At 44.1% G+C, this 22,574-nt stretch overlaps 1 protein-coding gene across 6 annotated transcripts in view; it reads right to left on the bottom strand.

The window, feature by feature from the left end:
- Positions 1–22,574, bottom strand: part of LOC146341064 (acid-sensing ion channel 2) — a 598,108-nt gene that overhangs the window by 75,763 nt on the left and 499,771 nt on the right. For 5 of the 6 annotated variants that reach the window (XR_014783819.1, XM_084804669.1, XM_084804666.1 and 2 more), the window contains exon 2: positions 6,546–6,696. Coding sequence is in view for 5 of the 6 variants with exons in the window: in XM_084804669.1 (XP_084660795.1) it covers positions 6,546–6,696 (151 nt within the window). In the remaining variant the exon portion in view is untranslated. Of the gene's footprint in view, positions 1–6,545; positions 6,697–7,072; positions 7,188–22,574 lie in introns of all 6 variants that reach the window. The other variant, XM_084804668.1, reaches the window with a different exon arrangement.

A 22,574-nucleotide genomic window follows, 5' to 3' on the forward strand; every position in this document is an offset into this window, starting at 1 on the left:
AGGACAGGTCTATCAATGACTATTAGCTGTCACGGCTAATTGAGGCTTCTGTGTTCAGAAACAGTGTTCCTCTGGATACCAGATGCTGGAGGCCAAAACAGGCAAAGGTCATCATAAGAATGCATCAGCATTGCTGGCTGAGTCCAAATGGACCTCTAGCCCAGGGCTAGGCAACCTGTGGCCTTCCGGATGTTGTTGGACTCTAACTCCCATCAGCCCTGACTATTGGCCATGCTGGCTCACGCTGGCAGGAGTTAAGAGTCCAGCAACATCTGGAAGGCCACAGGCTCTGCACCCCTGATCGAACCATCATCCTGTTTCCAACAGTGGCCAGCCGGATGCTTCTGAGAAGTCCACAAGCAGGGCCCATAGGCAATAGTCCTGGCCTGCTGTTTTGTTCTCAGCAACTGATATTCAGAGGCAAACTGCCCCTGCCTCTGGAGGCTCCATGGAGCCTACATGGATAATACCTGAAAATGGACCTATGCTGCATGAATTCGTCTGATCCCTCTTTAAAAGCTGTCAAAGCCAGTTGCCATCACCACATCTTGTGGCATGAATTCCATAGGTGAATTATGTATTGCGTGAACAACTTTCATTTGGTCTGTCCTGAATCTTCTGCCAGTTTCACTGGGTGGATAGTGTTGAGTTCTTGGGTTACAGGAGCAGGAAGAAAAAAATAGCTTTATCCAATTTCTCCAAACCACACATACTTAAAAAACAAAACAAAGCCTCTTATCATGTTCCCCCTCTGAGCTGTCTTTATGGTGTGTTTGTGAACATTCAGAGGCATGCAGCCGGCTAATGTTGGAAACGTTGCAGAATACTGAACTGGATAGACCTTGGTTGGATTTTAAAGCAAGCTGTAAACAGTTCTTAAATCAGCACTTAGCCAGTTATGGGGCCTGGATAAATGTATGCTCAGGTGCCCCAAACATGGAGGCTGTTGGAGCCACCTCTGGAATGCTCTGAATATACGGCCTCTGTTTTCATAGAGGAGTCAGATCCATCATATACCATTCCTTCCAACTAGAGTAGGGATGCCGGAGAAATTCGAGGTGGACTAAAATCAGCTCGGATTTCTAAGAATCCGACCTGCGAAATCCACTGCGGAGCGACCCCCTCAAGGCCCCCTGCGGAGTCCGTGGACTTTCAGATGATTTTTTTACTTTCCCGAAATTTACGCATATAAATCCGTAGAAAAACACATAAGTTTCTGCCGAGGAAATGTAGAATGGAATAGGGGACAGTACACTAAATGTTACGTAGTGGGGTAAATTATGTAAATACTTACGTAAATGCTTACATAAACATTTCCGTATTTTTCCGCATGACGAAAAACAATATTTGCATCTGCCTGTGGGCGGATGACGGAATGAAAGGCACCTGACAATCCGCAAAACACAGATGGAGCGGATTTTACACAGTCCATTCATCCCTAAACTAGAGGCAAGTTCACACTCTAGCTCAGCTTCCACCTTTACCTGTCCCTTCCACCTTTACCTGTCCCTTCCACCATGCACCTAATGCAGCCTTTCCCAACCTTTGGGTAGATGTTGTTGAACTACAGTTCCCATCACCTCCAGTCAGCATGACCTATGGTGAGGGATGATAGGAGTTGTAGTCCAAATCTGGGGACACCAGGTGGGGAATGTAACATGTGAGGTGGTCACTCTGTACAGAGGGAAATATCTATCACATGTATGTCCAACCTTTCTTCCAAGGAACATAGAGCACATATCCCAATTTAACCCAACAACCCTCTGATATAGGTCAGGCTGAAAGAATATGAGTGACCCAGTGAGTTTTATGGCCCAGTAGAGATTTGAACCCAGGCCGCCTCAGTCCAAATCCAACACTCTAATCACTCACAAGATTGTCATTGTATTGGGTCTCCCTGTGTATAGGCCTCTGTGTGAAGTGCTTGCCTCACTTGACCTTGTATGATTTTATGCTATTCAGCTCTCCCACTACAGCAGAGATGGGCAACGTCAGGCAGTCTGGGTGCCAATTTCCAGCCTGAGGACCCCGGGCGGCTTGAAAACAAGCTAAATTTGGTACTTTTGAGTCTCTCTAGTGGTTTGCTGCTGAAGTTTGGTGGCAAAGCACTGATTTTTTTGCTGCTGTGTGGCAGCAGGGACAGTGGGGGTTACAGTACACTCAAGGGTATGGGACAGTGGCCAGTGCACTGGGTATGGGGTCTGTGTTTTTAGCTGTTTACATTGTTTTAGATTTTGTGTATTTTAATTATTGTATGCTGTTTTTATCTGTGTACTGTTGAGAGCTTCGGCTGTTGGATGGTACTGAATGGAAACAATCAAACAAACAAACCACTGATTTTTTTGCTGCTGTGCGGCAGCAGGTACAGTGGGGGCCACACTCAAGGCTATGGGGGGGTGCAGGTGGCCGTTGGGTTGCCCACACCTGCACTACAGGATTGTTACCTTAGTATGTGTCTGGGCCAGCCCATAACATGCCTTAGGTCTGGAATACAGGGGGTGCGCCCACCTGTTCTTCCAGATTAGAAGACCATCAGCTGGATAAGTGCATGAACCAGCTGAAGGTGTTTCATTTTCTATGGTCTCTAGGCTCTTGACAGAGGAGAAGAAATGCCACTGACCTTTTCTCTCTGGGAAAACTCAGCTAATTGCCTGTATTTCTCTGCTCATTAGGAAAAGGTCCAAGAGATGCAATGAGACGAGAGAACATTTGCATGCTCTCCTCTGGGTGACATCTCTTCCTGTCCTCCATGAAGGTCAGGGACAACCAAGACTGGCTCAGCAACAAGCTCTCGGGCCAGCACACTCACACTCCTCCTCCTCCTCCCAGGGTTTATTTATCCTTCTGCCTGCTGGCGCTTTTAAGAATGTTATTCATCCAGTAGGACTTTTTATGTTCCCAGCAACATAAATCAAGAACCTTGTCACTTTTTTACGGTCACGACTAAATATTGCTACCTGGTAATACAGCCTCTTAACATCATTTAAAAGAGAGCTGCGTCCTTCCTTTTGTAAGGCTGTTGGCGCCTCAGCCGAGGTTGTTTTATGGAGGAGTTTAATAGAGGAGCCCAAGATGAAGTCCTTCTTAGGAAGGAGGGAGCTGCCACAGAGATTTACAAGCAGAAGGGCTGCTTTCTGGTGGCAGAGAAAGGTGAAGTCCAGTCAATTCAGCAGAAAAAGGTACTGGAGAACTATGCATCTTTTATGCATGTATGAACACAAACACATGCGTGCACAGGCACGTTAAGAAAATGTGAATGTTATGGCCTGTATTAATAATATAAATTGAGCAAATTAGTGTCACTTATTCTGATATTTTTCAACGAAGCAAGGCCTTTGGCTTAACTCACCTTTTTAGCATCCTTTCTGTTTGTTACACATTAGGAACGTACGAAGGTCAGACCGTGGGTCCATCTAGCCCGCTACTGTCCTTGCTGACTGGCAGCAGCTCTCCAGGGTTTCAGGCAGGATTCTTTCCTAGCTCTACCTGCAGATGTCGGGGATAGAAACCGGGACTTTCTGCATGCAAGGCAGGTGCTCTACCACTGCGCAACATCCCATCCTATAGCAAAAAGGATCGGTCCCATGCCAGGGCCTGCTGCAAAGCTCCAAGGCCTACATCACTTATCACAGAATCATAGAATAGTAGGGCTGGAAGGGGCTACAAGGCCATTGAGTCCAACCCCCTGCTCAATGCAGGAATCCAAGTCAGAGCATCTCTGACAGATGGCTGTCCAGCCTCATCTTGAACGCCACCAGTGTGGGAGAGCCCACCACCTCCCGAGGGAATTGGTTCCATTGTCGTATTGCTCTAACAGTCAGGAAGTTTTTCCTAATGTTCAGCCGGAATCTGGCTTCCTGTCACTTGAGCCCATTATTCCGTGTCCTGCACTCTGGGATGATCAAGAAGAGATCCTGGCCTTCCTCTCTGTGACAACCTTTCAAGTCCTTGAAGAGCGCTATCATATCTCCCCTCAGTCTTCTCTTCTCAAGGCTAAACATGCCCAGTTCTTTCAGTCTCTCTTCCTAGGGCTTTGTTTCCAGTCCTCTGATTAACTTCCTCAGCCTCAGCAGCTTGCTATCAAGGAGGATCATTATGCTCTCCCTCTTAGCTTCCAACCACCTCGCCTCTCTGCCTCAGGCACTCTTCACCTCTCTGCCTACGGAAACTGAACCTTCTCAGCACTCAGACCTGGACATGTGACACTCCCGAGGGCATCCTCTATGTCCTGAATGTGGCTTATCAAAACACCCATCAGGCAAATATGCCATAAATTGGCTCCTTTTGCTTTGTGCCAAGTTCTGGGGCAAACCTGGGTTTCAGAGTAGCCCCCACGAGCTTTGGAATGGCATAGCAAAGCTTTGAAACAGTCCAAGCCCGTTTGGTGCTATCCAAACACACACACGTTAATAACAAGGATCAGTTATGTTGGTTACCATAGCAACACTTAATTCGGCTCTCGGTGCACAAGATAAAAAAGAGTCAAGGATGTCCAAATATTAGCATTAATATACCAGAGTGGATTGGGGATGAAATCCACTCAGGCAGGGTCTGGTGTTCTGAAAGCTGGGGCCTTCCTCCCACCACCAAGAATATTTTTTCTGGTTCACCTTGGATAGGAAGCAAGGTTCAGGACGGCAAATTTAATCCCTACTCAAAGCATATGGGGCAGCGAATGGAGCTGGAGGTTCCCAGCTGAAAACTTACATCTGCCACGAACTCACTAGGGCTAGACAATCTTAACGCCTGTTCTCCCAATTTTTATCTCAGCCCCCCATGACCCACCCCTATCTGCAACTCAGGGAGAGTAATACCAGCCTGCTTTCCAGAGCTGTTTGTAAGGAATACTGAGAGGCTACTCTAGACATTACTTGCCACAACATCCTATGGTGAGTTACCTACCTGCCCTGTTCCATCTTATTCAGAAGAACTCAGCACACAAATCCTGCCCATCACATAGTGAATCTCCCCCGCACGTTGCCTGCACCTGCAAATGCTTCAGAGTAGGTGTGGAGAAAGTAGGATTTACTTCCTCCACACATGTGAAGTAGGATTTATGTGCTGAGCTCTTCAATCTATATTGTGAGGGTGGGGAAACCTCGCCACAGGGGTGTCCTAAACCAGTAACATCCAGACCATTTCTCAAATAATGTACTTGGAGTTCTTTGAGCATGTTGAATGTGGAATTATTATTGTTATTATTATTGATGATGATGATGATATATTCTATGTAGGATTGCCATTCTTTTTGTAGGAGGGCTTCTGTGCCGCTAATAGCTGCATGACAGGCAAAAATCCAACAGGTGCAGACTTCCACAACATGGTACAGGATAGGAAAAGCTTCACCCATGGAATTTCCACTTGTGACGCAGCTGTCCAAGGCACAGAAGCCTTGCCAGGAGGGGAAGAAAAAATAGCAACCCTAATTCCAGTGGAATTCCTAATTCCAGTGCCAGGCCAGCATACTGGCCTGGCACTGAAAATAAGGTCCCTAACTCATATTAAGTTCCATCAAGGGAAATGAGACCTTGATGCTGTAGCTGATGTTGTTATCAGAGCACATGCTGTGCATGCAAAAGGTCCCAGGTTCAATCCCTGGCATCTCCAGGTAGGGCTAGAAAAGGCTCCAGACTGAAACACTGGAGAGCTCCTGCCAGTCAGTGACAATCCTGGGCTAGATGGGCCCACGGTCTGTCTTGATATGAAGCAGCTTCCCATATTCTGATGCTTCCTGGCTACACATATGCTTTCCCTGTGGGGAGACACAGCTCAGTGGGAGAGCACATTCTTTGTATGCAAAAGTCTCTGGCACCTCCAGGCAGGGCTGGGAAAGACCCTTGTCCTTCCGTTACTTAGAGTAGACAAGACTGAGCTAGATGGACCAATATTGGTATAATGCAGTTTCCTTTGTTCCTAGCACAGCTTTGGTGGGGGGCAGATTGACATCTGTAAAACAGGATGGGGGAAAACAGATAAACCCCTCTTCCCTATAACCACAGTCCCAATTCAACTCCCATCAACCCCAGGGAGGGTGGTCTATGGTCAGCAATGATGGGAATTGGAGTCCAACAACATTTCGAGGCTCACAGGTTCCACAACCCCTGGTTTACACCCTCCAAAGTCATAAAGCATATTAAAGAATCATACATAACAAATGCATGGAGGATGTCGGTCTATCAATAGCTGTTAACCATGATAGCTTAAAAAAAGGCTTCCATGTACAGATGCAGTATACCTCTGAATACCAGATGCTCGGGACAAGCAACAGGAGTCAGCCATCTTCATAATGCCCTGCTTGAGAGCTTCCCAGAGGTCTCTGGTTGGCCCCTGTTGGGCACAGGGTATTAGACTTTTGTTCTGATCCAGAAGGATCAGTATTCTCAGTGATCTTCCTGTTAATGCAATCAAAAGCGAAGGGTGTGTTTATTTTAGGCTATGCTTATTCAACTTCTATGTATTATAGTTCTGAACTTGCCTGAGGGTCAAGAGGTGGGGATGAAGAACCTGGCAGTGGACAGTAACAGACAAAAGTGTGTTCCTCTTACCCGTTTCTCCCCATATTGGCAAATATTCATCTTGCTGAATATCCAGCATTATCTCCAAGCCATTGCCTGTCCCACCCTTGAATGTGGTCAACAGAGGATGTCCATCTTCTCCTGAGTTAAACATGTAGCACTTCCCGTATTTCGTAAACACCTGGGGAAGAGAGAGAGAGAAAGAAAGAGGGGAAAAAAAGACATTCAGTGTCACCATTGGGTGTCCTTCCTACAGGTCCCAGAACTTGCTTCTTCAGAGAAAAGCCTCAGAAAGGCTTCAGACATTTATTATTTATTTATTACATTTCTATACTGCCCAATAGCGGAGGCTCTCTGAGCAGTTCACAAAAATTAAAACGACGAAGTTCAGAATAAAAACGGTATCAGAATAAAAACGCTTAAAACTATAGTATAAAAATACAACCAGAATAAAACCTAGCAGCAATGCAGAGATTTAAAATACAGTAACAGATTTAAAACAGTAAACTTAAAAGACTATAATGCTACAATGCTAGGAAAATAAAAAGGGTCTTCACCTGGCGCCTGAAAGAGTACATCGTAGGCGCCAGATGAACCTCTTTAGGGAGCTCATTCCACAGCCGGGGTGCCACAACAGAAAAGGCCCTCTTCCTGGTAGCCAAAAAGTTGCCACTGAGGGACAAAAGGGAGGTGTCAGCATGTTTGGGGAGCCCTATGGTTTGCAAAAGTACCCCCCCAAATCTTTCTAAAACCTTAAAAGGACAACCACCACCACCACCAAACCACAAAGCCCAGTGAGGGCTGAGCATGCTCAGTAGTCACAGAATGTTTAGTGTCAATTGGAAAAGAAGATTGGAAATACAGGAACGGGGGAATGCCCTGTTTGAGCTCCTTATATCTTAGCAATTGGCAAGCTGGGAAGGCTTATGGGGTGTGGAATTTTCCTATCACTATTGTACCATCTTCCAGCGCCTAGTTGGCTCCTGGTCGGGCTTTCTGGTTGGTCGAAAACCTTACATAAACCTTTCAAGGTCATTGGACCCCAAAGTTGTGTGGACATAGGTTAACTGTGGTCAGCAAGCCTCATCCTATGTGCCTTACTTATTTTGCATGTATATCTTCATACACCATACAAAAATGAATACTATACTTTCAAAACACAACCAAGCAATGGGAACATTTATGACAATAAAAACTTTCAATTCAAGAAAGCACCAATTCAGTTAATGAACAATACCAAATTCATAAAACCATGTATCGACACACAGTGGGATAATAAAATACAATCCATATTTTAGCTAAAATATATTGACTGTATATATATATATGCATTCTCCACCCGAAGAGCAGAATTCTGCAGCCTGTATGAGTAAAGCAACTTGAGCAAATTTGCATATATTTTCTTATTCTGCACAATTTATTTTGTTTTTGCTGGCCACAAAAAGGGCTGAGACACGATACCAGGCACTGATATCCTATCTTCTGATTCTTGACATCTCAAATCATTCCCACTAACAGTGAAATTGGGTGGCTAAGTACCTATCAGTTTGGAGTGAAAACGGATCACCCAAAAATAAAGTAGTGCTTTCTATATATTCAGGGGACTCCCTAAGTATGCAGAAATCCAGAAGTTTGCAAATTAAAAGAAATGTTTTTAAGATACCTCCAATAGCCAGTCAAGGACCTGTCAGCTTCCAAGCCTTACAGAATGTTGATGGCAGTTAAGCTTATAGAAATAAGAAATAATATACCCCATTGTTTGGACATGGAGCTTCCAGCTTCACATTGAATCATGTCCTTGTTTCTATCATTTTGGAGGGGGCAGGTGGGGGTGGGCCCAATCAGAATTATGCAAAAACTCTGGATTTCTCCACTTTTTCTACAGGCATCTCTCACTTCTACTCCACAGGACAGAAAAAAGGAGGATCTACAGCAGCCTTCTGCAACGTGGTGCCCTCCACATCTCCCCCAGCCAGCATGATGCTAGGAGTTGCTAGGAAACGAGGAGTTGTAGGGCCTGAACCAGGATGGCTTTAGCCTTGAACAGGACGGGTCCTTTTCGGGTGCGGAGATAACACTACAATATTTTTTTCTGCAGGTCCCATTTGTGGATATTTTACATTAACTACAGCTTTGCATACCATACAGTCACCTCTTCCTATTTCAATCATAGCATATTTCTACCTTTATCCCAAATGTCTTAAGAGTTTCTTAAATCTGCATCTTCTATTGAGATGTCTACATATTATTTCCTTTATGGGATGCTTGACGGAGGTGAATTAATTACTCATGAATTGACTTCAGCACCACTGATCTAACGAACCCCTTGTGTTTCTAGCAGATTCTTGAAGGTTTCAGCATTTCATGAGAAAGTGAAGCAGAGTTGGTGAAACCCAAAGAGGGATCGCTTGCTGCTTTCAAGATTTGGGGCAAGTGCTTCTGTTGCCAAGAGGAAGGGCAAGAGAGGCTTGACTTGTCAGTTTAGGGGTTCAGCAGTCCTACCCAAATTTAGAGGGAGCAGAAGTTTGGCACAGTGCCCTAAGGGAAGTAGAAGGTCTCTGGAAACAAAGAAACCAATCAAAGTGGGAAGATACGAAGTGGCTGCTGCAAGGAAGAGAGGGACTGTACTGCTGAAGATTTATCGGTTTTTTGACCCTCTTCCTTCACAAAAAGGTCATGCCAGAGATGCAGGAAGCATCTCAAGCCTAGATGTCATGATTTCACTAGGCCGCTGTTTCCCTCCAAAGGAACAAAGCATGGCTTATATTTCTGAACTCCAGAGGCATTCTCCATATCAACACAAAACTCCAATATCCTTTTCAATCCCCACCTCATCGCTCTTCAGGGAAGAAAAGAGAGGGAGAGAGAAATTTCACTGCACAAGAGGCTGCATCCTCTTTAATGAGACTGTTTGCAATTTCCCCAGACACTGAGACAAAAGGCTATTTAACAGCCACAGCTAGCCTGATCCACACCCCAGCCAAGCCAAGAATAAGAGCAGCTTCGCACTTTACATAGCAATTGTGTCTCCTGAGATAAACACATAAAGCGTGAAGGGTAGACTCATGCCTGAACACTTGGGGGACACGCGCCAAGGAGTCCCGATTGGCCACAGTTCCTCGGAGCATGTCCACTATTTCTTTAGCAATGCATGTCTGCCCTTCACACACAAATTCAGAAATTTCGCCTAAGTTTCTCTCTCAACCTGTCTCCCATTTTTCAGGTCCTTGTGTATTCTGCACTATAAAAGAAAAATCCTGTACCAAAAAAATTGAATTTGTCAGCCTGCACACGTTATGCAAATTAAGCACATCAGCATTCTTTTCTGGGTTTGCATGCATTAATCCACAGTTCTTTCCATCTGACGTAATTTATTCTGCTTCTCTTAGTCGGTGGGCAAGGAGACGTGTATAGGGATGTACAGACTGTGTAAAATCCGCTTCGTCTGTGTTTTGCAGATTGTCAGGCACTTTTCATTCCGTCACCTGCCCACAGACGGATGCGGATATTTTTTTTCGTCATGTGGAAAAATATGGAAATAATTAGGTAGATATTTACGTAAGTACTTACGTATTTACATAATTTACCTCAGTATGTAACATTTAGTGTATTGTCCCCCGTTCCATTCAACATTTCCTCAGCAGAAACTTATGTATTTTTCTACAGATTTATATGCATAAATTTTGGGAAACTAAAAAAATAATCCGAAAGTCCATGGACTCCGCACGGCCTGAGGGGGGCGCTCCGCAGTAGATTCCTCAGGTCGGATTCTTAGAATCCAAGCTCATTTTAATCCGTCTCGAATTTCTCCAGCATCCCTACCCATGCAGGAGCACTGAAGTTTTACCCCTTGGCCGCGGGAATCTTATGCAGACTTAATCTGCTTTCTGAGATTAACCAGGAATTGCCCACATACCTTCAAGCATATCTGTGCAGTCATAAGGACTAGAAACATGCTTCAATTAAAAAAAAGTACAACTAAAGGCAGAGTTTTTCATGAAACTAAATTCTGCACACAGTGCCACAATATGCGCTTCAGAAAAATGACATGATAAACGCAGCAATGCTTATTACTTCCTGATGTATGCTGCATCCCATTAGCCAATGGATTCCTTGAGAGCTCTTTCCACCTTGACTTATCCGAGAACTCTTCTAAGTCTGTCTGCCACCAACAAATCTCTGCATACTGCATAGCATTCTGAAGCGATGTTTTTGGGTCTCGGTCTCAATTCATATGGGTTGCTGGCCAGGACAGTTGAGTCTCAGTGTCTCAATCACACACACAGAGAACATGCCAAAAAAATACCCAACACTCCCCTCATCCATCTGTTCCCCATTCCAAGCTGCACACTGCAAAGAGAAATTGATAATGGTGGACAAACTGTCTCCTAATACTAAAGTGTGGAGTTACCCAAGCAAGCTATATTTGCAATACATTTTTTCACAGAATGCATCATTGGGGTGGAATTCATAACCACAAGATGTGATGTGGCTATTATCTTAAGATGGCTTTTTTAAAATGCTTGGGACGATATAGGTCTATCAATGGGCTGCCAACCATTACAGAGGAAAATATCTCGATGTATAAGGGCAGTATGCCTGTATCTCAGAGGTGGGCAACTTACGGCCCTCCAGATGTTGTTGAGCTGCAACTCTCATCAGCCCTAGACAGAATAGCCAATGGCAAGGGATGATGGGAACTGCAGTCCAACAACATCTGGAGGGCCATAAGTTGCCCACCCCTGCGTATCAGGTACTGAGGATAAGCAAACAAGAGAGTACTGCTTTTGCTAGTGGAAACAGAAAGCTGGACCTTAGCCTGATCCAGCAAGGCATGTTTTTATGAAATAAGCAAATACATCCAGCCCTTATACAGAGATGGGGTTAAGGACATCTTTTGTCCTATCTTTTGTAATGGCTTTTGCTTAAGAGCACAAACAGACTGAAGACGTTGATTCTGAGCACAGGTGACTAGGCAGTGAGGATTCTTCCCACCCTGGGAAGTGCTGTCACAAATCCAAACTGAGGACTTGAGAGCACAGCCCCCACCCCCCCTCCTTCCCATTTTCCTACCATAAGTTTATTCTTCATTCTAGATAATTAGTACTTTGGGGAAACAGCCGTGGCGATTGCGATTTGTTTAATTTACAACCCCATGCATGTCTTAGCTGTTCAGAGCTGGACTGCTAGCATTTCTTCAACTGCTGCCTGAATATTAGCTCCGTATTTCTTTTTAAATACCCACTCCAGCAATGCTAAATTGTGCTGATGGTTGAAAAGGTGATTTAGCGCTCCTCTAACGGCCCTCTATAGCAATCACCAGTCAAGCAAAGCCTTCCTCTGACTTGCTGTTGCATGAACAGCTGATCAGTCTAAATCAACAGTGAATAGCAGGGCCTCTTGTTTTCCAGACATCCCTACTTATTGGATCCTAATTGAGGGAAATCTAAACCACCTATATTCTGACACCCCCGTCAGATCTATTCTTTCTTTTCCATTCCTCTCTCCACTCAGTACAGAGGAAGTGAAGTTCAAACATAATCTTGAAACTACACACTCTGACCCCAAACCCCCTTCCCCTAATTCCAGATGTATGGATGGCGACTGCACTTACTCTGCATATGCTCAGGGGCACCCTTTCCTTTACATGTCCCAGATAAGCCTTAGCACTGAAAACAGGTTCTGGTTTTGATATATGTATGAAATTAAGTCCTCTACCTGTAACAATATGGAAGAAGTACTGGATTTGGCCTGAGTGGGTTGTGGTTCCTGGGAGGAACCAGGAAGTAGTTAAGGGCAACACCCAATGCTTCTGGCCTGAGGAGAGAGAGGCCACAGCCTGAGAAAGCACAGTGGAAAGGCTTTGTTTAAATAAAACGTAAACCTGTCTGGAAGGCAGAGTCTGTGTGACTCTGTGGGGTGCAGTACACCAACTCTGAAAGACTGCCCACCATTTCCCCCGTTCTGGTTATGCCACCCCACTTTCTCTAACTTTTAAGTATTATTTTATCAGTTGCTTAATGTTCTCACCACTGGAGAGAAAGCAGCACTTTGTGGTTACTTAGCAACCATGAGATACGCTCTTCTACCACATCTGAGGCCTAGTTTGCACAAACAGCAGGTGAGGTGGTGAAATTGTTCCTGCACGGTGCCATTTTCCGACTGCAGCTGAGAGATCATACGAATGCTAATATACACAACTCCCCACGAACAGAAAACCCCAAATCCGGTAGCTCTCTCCCTGATGTGATAGCTTTGCATGTGCAGAGGTTTTTTTCCCCATGGGAAAGTATTCAAACCGCAGACTGAAGTGGTGGAGTCTAAGAACAGTGTTATCATTTAATCTGCTGTTGGTATGAAATAGGCCTGAGAGGATGGCCATGGCATGCATTGTGAGACTGCGTTGGCAAGCCTCCTTTCTCCCTTGCAAACAGCTAGCCGGAGAGGCATCTGGGCAACCTACTGGACACACTGCTTGGCAATAAGCAGGCCAGGTCTGTTTCCTCTTGCTTCGGATACCAGAAAAGCTCTGTGAATGAAGCAGAGAAGAGGAGCATGGACTATGCTGTGGTGGGTTATGCTGTGAACAAGACACGTGGCAGAAAATGCCCTTCTGGCAGTGCAAGACTCTGTTATCCCTTGCGAAAGAGTGAAGATTTTACAGCTGCTTGGCTGGAATGCTGGACTAATGCACTGCTGAGATTCAAAATGTTTCTACCTTTCAGGCAAAGCAATATTAACGGCAGCCGCGCCTCTCTTTGCTTCAGGCACTGTATGAGGCCTTGATGAGGCCTTATTTAAATGAAGCTTGTTTGAGTGAAGTCGGTGGCAACAGCCTTCCAACAACAGAACTTGAAAATCATCTTGATGCAACATCCCAGAGTTCCTTGACAAGCTCCCCATGGGATGGTTCAGTCACAAATAAACAAATATAAAACAGTTCCCTTGTAAACACTCCCCAACACAACTTTATGGGCTCTGTTCTCTGTATCTCCGACCTCATCGTTTCTGTCATCTTCTGGAGATTAAACTTGACATTTGGATCCTGGCTAATATTGGACTTGGCAGACATCCTACGCTTCTAGGTAAAAGATAAACACATGCCCAAGCAAAGCGCTGTGGGAGAATTGACAAGTGTGCTTCCTAGAAAAGGGTGCCCATTTCAGGAGGGGGCAGCGGGGTGGTGGTGGTGTCTTTATTGCTCCACATCAGCACTTCCTATCTTTTATGACAAAATTATGGCAGTCAAAGCCAGCTGGCATGCAAGGGCACTGAATAAGGAATAGAGCTGCGTTAAGACTCCTAAACAACTCCTTCAGGAAACAAAATTGGAGATACTGAACTGTGGCAAAACAGTTTGGGCACACATCCCAAACCACTTGTACCCAGAAGACTATGCTAGCTTTGTTCTAATAAAAGATCTCTTTCACAATACCAGTGCTAGTATAGTGTACCATGTAGGGACAACGTTTAATGTTGTTGCCGCTCTCCTCCTTTGTTCCTTAAAGCCATTCATGGTCACTAATATATTAGATTATGAACTCTTTGAGATCAGTGAGGATATGTCTTTGATGGTATTAGGGTAACTCACCTTGAGCCAGAGGAAAAGGTGGGCTATAAATATAACAAGTAAAACAATGACTGCTCAGACCTCCAGAGAGAGGCCTGGCCTACCTCAGGTCTGAGGAATGGGAAGATGCTCAGAAAGATCACCAATCCATTCTTTCCAGGCAAAAGTAATGCCGTGTTACGTCTCTGGCTGACATTTTTGTAGGCTGTCGTTTCATGTAGAGAAGGGACTTGAATCCCTCCCACAAGAAGACCTGAACAGGAGGCAATGCCTGTAACCTATTTGCTAATTGGGGAACCCAGGCCTGGGCCACGGCATCATTCTACACAAGCTACATGCAATCTAACAAGGCAACCTTCAGCAAGATTCTCATTTTCTGCCTTTATGAAATTTCAGAGGTCAGAGTGACAGACATTTGCTTAAGGATTTCTTACAGTGGCCTCAGCTGATCCTCTGCTTTGAGGCTCTTTGCAAGCCTGATGGATGGCAAAGACCTTCAAGGGAGAAATGTTTAACATTTTAAAGAGCAGTTTTAGAAACAGATTCAATTATACTCGGGCCAAAGTGTGAATAAAAGCAAAGGCTGCCCAGTAGGTCATGGTTTTAATCGACAAACAGGAGACAGGAATGGTGCAGCCTGCTCCTCTTAAGTTTGGGGATTCTTTGGTTCTGATCAAAACATGCAAGGTATCAAAGAACCAAAGATGGGGTGTTCAGAGATCATCCCACCCAACATCACCCATTGACAGCAAGATTCTGCAGACTTACAACCATATCCTACAGTGGATTTCTAAGGACCGGTTCTCACATACATACATGTCACCTGTGTGTTGAAATGATCTGAAAGTATACCTGTGTGATGCTGTCATCAAGTGATGTACATACATGTGTGCACTTAGAGATGGGAAGGCCTGGAAAGAAACCTGGAAAAATTCGGGAAAAACCTAGTTTTTTTCTGTTTTATCCCCCCTTTTTGTTCTTTTCCAAAAAATTTGAAAAACTGAACACCTTTGGATTATGAAATATTTTCTTTTAGAATTTAAGACAAAGTGTTAATATATTGTTACCAAGCCTTTACTCCCCCCACCCCAAATGATTTCTAAAAACTATGTAATACGAAAATAATTTTATAGAAAAACTAGAGATGTAAAATGTCTGGAGATAATGAAGCCACAGGGGAAAATGTTTTTTAATCCTCTCTGTAAGATTCTCAGCATAGTTATTTCTTCCATTTCTTATTAAAACTATTGATCCAATGGAACTTTTACTGATAGATATTTTGGGATGGTCCAGGTCATGCTCAGTTTCCCAACATGTGAACAGAGTCACCATATCATAATATGGAAGTAAATGTACATTCTTGACAGTTTGGATTTTGTTCTACAGAGTCCTGTGTTTCTGGACTTGTCTTCCTCTGCCTCCAGTTCTTCCTGCTTCTTCTGGCTTCTAGGATGATTCAGATGTTTCAGGGACCACTTGCTGAAGTTCCCTCTGGTCAGATGTAAACTAGGAATCTATAATACATTATGAATAACTTGGTTTTCTCATAAAATTAATCATGTTTGGTATATTAAATTTTAAAAGTATAGTTTATTCAGACAATAATAACACATTTAATAACTGCATTCATTTTTTAAAATTTTCAAATATAATGATAATTTTATGAACAAATCATGTTATATATATTAGAACTTTAGGAACATAAAGGTTGCTTTAGATTCCTAAAGCACCCTTCCTCAACCTGGTGACCTACAGATGTTTTGGACCATTGGTCATCCTGCCTGAGGCGGACAGGAGCTCAGGTCCAAAATATCTGGAGGGCCCTAGGTTGGGGAAGGCTGTCCTAAAGCAACAAAGTAACTTTAGGTCTATAAAGAGTGGTTAAAAAACAAGTATTGCTTATTTTTCAATTATTCCCAAAATTTCTGTTTTTTTCCGGGGGGAAAAACATTTTTTTTCCCATGGCTTCAAAATTTCCAGAAATTTTACATCTTTATGTGCACTAGCCCCTAATGACTTAAACCTGAATGTGTGAGCTGACCCTACCAAAAAGCATTGCACTGGAGGTGGTTCAGAAGTTCTGTGGTGTTAGATCTGCAGTATCTCATTCACACATACAAGTCATCAACTGATGTTTCTGCCATCAAAATGCTGTACAAAATGTGTGTGAAGCAGCCCTAAGAGGAGACTTTGTAAACCAGTCTCTCTTTTCTGTTTGGCAAAGCTGCTTTGCTAGGGCTCCTCTAATGCCCACTGTAGGACACAGTAGTGTCTCTACTCGCTAAAAATTTCCACATGCACCAAGGTAGCTTAAGCTTGCTGCAAGGAGTGTTGAATATCCACTAACCTATGTAAGTTAACTTGCCGTACTTTTTATGTGTAGAAAAATCACTTTAAATATCGGCATCCATAACTGGGAATGTTGGGGAGACAGGGAAAACCAAATTAGGCCAAATATGAATTCAAAGTTTCTCAAAGAAATATGAAAACAGGAAACTTTGTTTGAGACGACCCCTGCCCCCAATAATTCATGTGAATCCTAGAGGAGCATTACATGGGGGTGGTGTGGGCAGGAATAAAATAACCTTTCTTTGAAGGAGCTTTAAGCAATTCCAGGTTCAGACAAAGGAAAAGTCAACATGGATGGTAGGGCAACTGTTTGTTTTGCAAAGATTCTTTGTCTACTGTAATGTTTGGTCTCCACTGGAATGCCTGCTTCCAGCCCCGCTTCCCCAGGGCAGAGCATCAACTGCCCCACTTTTGCAACAGCATGCAATCCCAGGTTTTAGCCAGATTTGGGAGGAGAAATCAAAATTCCCTGGACAAATTCCTATAAGCCTCACTTGGCATTTTTCACAAACGGCCTGTGCACCCCATGTCTGTTCTTCCAATCCTCTTAAAGAGGTTCTCAGCCAGTGATTTCAGGGCTACAGTTCTAGCTACTTTCCCCGTTTTTGTCTGCAAACTTGTGTTATCTGTTTCAGCTCAGGTTTCAGAATGCATGGTTCACATTACATGGAATGATGGCATTGGAGGCAAGATACCCTCTTCAAACGCTCGCATGGTCATGAAGAGCTCTAATGGGGTTTTGCCAAGGCCCTACGTTTTATTTGATTCTGGTTGTAAATACTTACAAATCACTGTAAATACTTACAAATCATAATCACTGCATCCTTAGAGTGGTGTGGTGGAAGGAATACTGGATCTGGATGCAAAACAGCTAGATTTTTATTTCAGAATTGATACCGTGCATCAGTCATCCAAGTTTGAGGCTGCTTAGGAAAGACAAACAAAACCATGCAACGCAAGACCAATCATACAGACATCCTAAAAATGCAAGCTAAAGAGCTAGTGCTCTTGAAAGTGATCATGCAATACCAAAAGCCCATGGGAAACGTCCTTCCCCCAGCTCTATCCTGCTCCTGGAACTCAGTAGTAGCCTCTTCCCCTTCATGGATCACTGCCTTGTTGTGGCGAAGGGGCTTGCGTAACTCAGTGACGCCATAAGCTATGCTGTGCAGGGCCACCCAAGATCATGGTCATGGCAGAGAGTTCTGACAAAATGTGGTCCACTGGAGAAGGAAATGGCAACCCACTCCAGTATTCTTGCCAAGAAAACCCCATGGAACGTATCACAAGGCTAAAAGATATGATGCCGGAAGATGAGCCCCTCAGGTCGGAAGGTGTCCAATATACTACTGGGGAAGAGCAGAGGGTATTTCCAAGTAGCACCAGAAAGAGTGAAGCGGCTGGGCCAAAGCCAAAAGGACACTCAGCTATGGATGTGTCTGGTGGTGAAAAGAAAATCCGATGCTGTAAAGAACAATATTGTTTAGGAACCTGGAATGTCAGATCAATGAATCAAGGTAAGCTGGAGGTGGTCAAACATGAGATGGCAAGATTGAACATCGACATCTTGGGAATCAGCGAACTAAAATGGACAGGCGTGGGCAAATTTAATTCAGGTGACCATCATATCTACTATTGTGGGCAAGAATCCCTTAGAAGAAATGGAGTAGCACTCATAGTCAACAAAAGGGTGGGAAAAGCAGTACTGGGGTACAATCTTAAAAACGATAGAATGATCTCAGTACGAATCCAAGGCAAACCATTCAACATCACAGTAATTCAAGTCTATGCCCCAACCACTGAGGCCGAAGAAGCTGAGGTTGATCGGTTCTATGAAGACCTACAACACCTTCTAGAACGAACACCAAAAAAAGATGTCCTCTTCATCATAGGGGATTGGAATGCTAAAGTAGGAAGTCAAGAAATCACCGGGATAACAGGCAAGCATGGCCTTGGTGTACAAAATGAAGCAGGACAAAAGCTAATCGAGTTTTGCCAAGAGAACACGCTGATTATAGCAAACACTCTTTTCCAACAGCACAAGAGACGACTCTACACATGGACATCACCAGATGGTCAATATCGAAATCAGATTGATTATGTCCTTTGCAGCCAAAGATGGAGAAGCTCTATACAGTCAGTAAAAACAAGACCTGGAGCTGACTGTGGCTCAGATCATGAGCTGCTTCTTGCAAAATTTCGGCTTAAATTGAAGAACGTCGGGAAAACCACTAAACCACTCAGGTATGACCTAAATCATATCCCTGATGAATATACAGTGGAGGTGAGGAATAGATTTCAGGGATTAGACCTGATAGACAGAGTGCCTGAGGAACTATGGACGGAGGTCCGTAACATTGTTCAGGAGGCAGCAACGAAATCCATCCCAAAGAAAAAGAAGTGCAAGAAAGCCAAGTGGCTGTCTGATGAAGCTTTACAAGTAGCTGAGGAAAGAAGGGAAGTGAAAAGCAAGGGAGAAAGGGGAAGAGATATCCAACTGAATGCAGAGTTCCAGAGACTAGCAAGGAGAGACAAGAAGGCCTTCTTAAATGAACAATGCAAAGAAATCGAGGAAAACAACAGAATGGGAAAGACTGGAGATCTCTTCAAGAAAATTGGAGATCTCAAGGGAACGTTTTGTGCAAAGACGGGCATGATAAAGGACAAAGAAGGCAGGGACCTAACAGAAGCAGATGAGATTAAGAAGAGGTGGAAAGAATACACAGAAGAACTATACAGGAAATATCTGAATGTCCCTGATAGCCATGATAGTGCGGTCAATGAACTTGAGACGGACATCCTAGAGCGTGAAGTCAAGTGGGCCTTAGGAAGCATTAGTAACAACAATGCTAGCGGAGATGACAGTATTCCAGCTGAGCTATTTAAAATCCTAAAAGATGATGCTGTTAAAGTGCTACACTCAATATGCCAACAAATTTGGAACACTCAGCAATGGCCGCAAGACTGGAAAAGGTCATTTTGCATTCCAATTCCAAAGAAGGGCAATGCCAAAGAGTGCTCAAACTACCGCACAATTGTGCTCATTTCACATGCCAGCAAGGTGATGCTCAAAATCCTACAAGCTAGGCTTCAGCAGTATGCGAACCGAGAACTACCAGAAGTACAAGCTGGGTTTCGAAGAGGCAGAGGAACTAGAGATCAAATCGCCAACATTCGCTGCATCATGGAGAAAGCAAGAGAATTCCAGAAAAACGTCTATTTCTGCTTCATTGACTACGCTAAAGCCTTTGATTGTGTGGATCACAACAAACTGTGGCAAATTCTTAAAGTGATGGGAGTACCAGACCACCTTACCTGTCTCCTGAGAAACCTGTACGAGGGTCAAGAAGCAACAGTAAGAACCAGACATGGAACAACCGAGTGGTTCAAAATTGGGAAAGGAGTACGACAAGGCTGCATATTGTCACCCTGCTTATTTAACTTATATGCAGAGTACATCATGAGAAACGCCGGGTTGGATGAATCACAGGTCGGAATTAAGATTGCCGGGAGAATTATCAACAACCTCCGATATGCAGACGATACCACCCTAATGGCAGAAAGCGAAGAGGATCTAAAGAGCCTCTTGTTGAGGGTGAAAGTGGAGAGTGCAAAAGCTGGTTTGAAACTCAACATTAAAAAAACTAAGATCATGGCATCTGGCCCCATCACTTCCTGGCATATAGAAGGGGAAGAAATGGAAGCAGTGACAGATTTTACTTTCTTGGGCTCCAAGATCACCGCAGACGGTGACTGTAGCCATGAAATTAAAAGACGCTTGCTCCTTGGGAGGAAAGCTATTGCAAACCTAGATAGCATAGTAAGAAGCAGAGACATCACCTTGCCGACAAAGGTCCATCTAATCAAAGCTATGGTTTTCCCAGTAGTAATGTATGGCTGTGAGAGCTGGACTATAAAGAAGGCTGAGCGCCGAAGAATTGATGCTTTCGAACTGTGGTGCTGGAGAAGACTCTTACGAGTCCCCTGGACTGCAAGGAGGTCAAATCAGTCAATCCTAAAGGAAATCAACCCTGAGTGCTCATTGGAAGGACAGATACTGAAGCTGAAGCTCAAATATTCTGGCCACCTAATGCGAAGAGAAAACTCCCTGGAAAAGACCCTGATGCTGGGAAAGACTGAAGGCAAAAGGAGAAGGGGACGGCAGAGGATGAGATGGCTAGATAGCATCACCGATGCAATGAATATGAACTTGAGCACGCTCCGGGAGAGAGCGCAGGACAGGAGGGCCTGGCGTGCTGTGGTCCATGGGGTCACGAAGAGTCGGACATGACTGAACGACTGAACAACAACAACAAAGTAGCCTCTGGCCCAGCCTCTACCACTCAGCTTGACAATATATTCCTTCCCAATACCTCCCAGTCAAGAAGTTCTTGGTACTTGATTCCAACTGCAGAGCATTTCTACACCAGCCTAAAATCTCACATTTAAAATGGGGCTTTCTGCTTCTGTTTAAATGCAGGATCACGACAGGCTCCCTTTCTATGCACTTCCCTTCCCCCCACTTCCCCCCCTTTTCTGTGTTGTTCTATATGTTTAATTATACAGCCCCTAGATGGCACTGTGATCTAGCTCCTCTTATTGCGGGTTTTCCTCTTTTCATGAGGGAACTCAAGCGCTGTAATTTGATAGCTTATTATCGCCGATCTTTTAAAAAATGGAATGAAGGTCATTTAGAGTGGACGATGCCCTGGAGGTTGACAATGTCATCCAAAGGACCCACTAACTTCCATGAATAACCAATCTCAATAGAAGGATAAAAGCCCCGTGCGGAGAAGCCCGCAGGTAGGTTTTTAAACAACAGTATCAGGTAGTGAATCAATTGTGAATCAATTGCCTGCTTCCTTCCCTCTACATCTCTATCATTGCAGATTTTCTCCATTCCCCAGATCCAATTGCAACTGGCTTCACTCTCACTTCCCCTTTCCCTATCAGACAGAAAAAAGGCTGTTTCACATACAAAAGAAAAAAAACCCTGGCTTTTGAAGAGGAGCTGCTGCAAGGAAGGAACAAAGATTGGGTGTGGATTTCTGTGGGAGAGAAGGAATGACTGTCTTTGCTAGACTTTATACCCTGGCTTTGAAACAGATGCTTGCTGAGCTGGGCTTGCCAGAGTAGTGAGGGCAATGTTTAATTTTCAGGAAAAACCCTGCAGGGGACTTAAGGTAACAGAGAACAATGCTAGCTGCATTATTATCTCTTTTTCTTAATTCTGTGCGAGGGGCAGAACACCATTTGCTGGGCTAGAATGGGAAAGGCACTTTGCATGTGTTCAGAGGCACTTTTACTATGTTCTTGCTGACTAGTAAAAACAATTTTTGGCTACTAAACTTGGACATAATTTGTGGACACTTGGTCCTGCTCCATGAGCCACCGTTATGCCATTACAACTCCCACGTGAATGGAACTGTGAGCAGTGTCTCAGCAACAGAAGCAACTGGGCATAAACACAGAGAAGTACCCCAATAGGTATGTAGGGTTCAAATTTCACTTCAGCCATGGTGCTTACAGAAAATCCTTGGGAAGCCATTTTCTCATTTAACCACCTATGGCGGGCGGCCTTCCTCAACCTGGTGCCCTCCAGATGTTTCAGACTTTAACTCCCATGAGCCCCAACCAGCATGGCCAATGGTCAGGAATGCTGGGAACTAGTCCAAAATATTTGGAGGGCTCCAGGTCTGAAAAGGCTGATCTACAGAATCCCAGCAGCTACCTAGGTTGCTGGGATTCAAGTCAAAGTTTGGGACATCAGCAATCATAATTGGGATGGACTTTGCACATTTCTACCTGAAAAGTCCACTAGGACAGGAGTTTCTCATTTGTGTGCAGTTCACCTCATCCCAGAGCATGACAGTGAATGGCAAAATGTTTAAACAGCACTAAAAAAAAGTATCGAATTTCAAAGTCCTGATTTATATCAGAGCCAACTAAAAAAACGGCACGTGAGAGTATAAGTAATAGATATATTAAGCGCAGATAAAATCATGCTTAAAAAAATGCATCCCAACCTGCTTAACTTGATAAAAAGCCAGAATGAATGACAAACCACTTTACAAGGTTTTCAAAAGTCACAGGAGGCAGCTTCTTGAGTCTGCCGTTTCATAACATAAATCTGCCAGCGA

This window comes from Heloderma suspectum, chromosome 6 (genome assembly GCF_057233095.1).
Source record: "Heloderma suspectum isolate Gila_16-S chromosome 6, 16-S_ref, whole genome shotgun sequence".
In the NCBI taxonomy this organism is placed as follows: Eukaryota; Metazoa; Chordata; class Lepidosauria; order Squamata; family Helodermatidae; genus Heloderma; species Heloderma suspectum.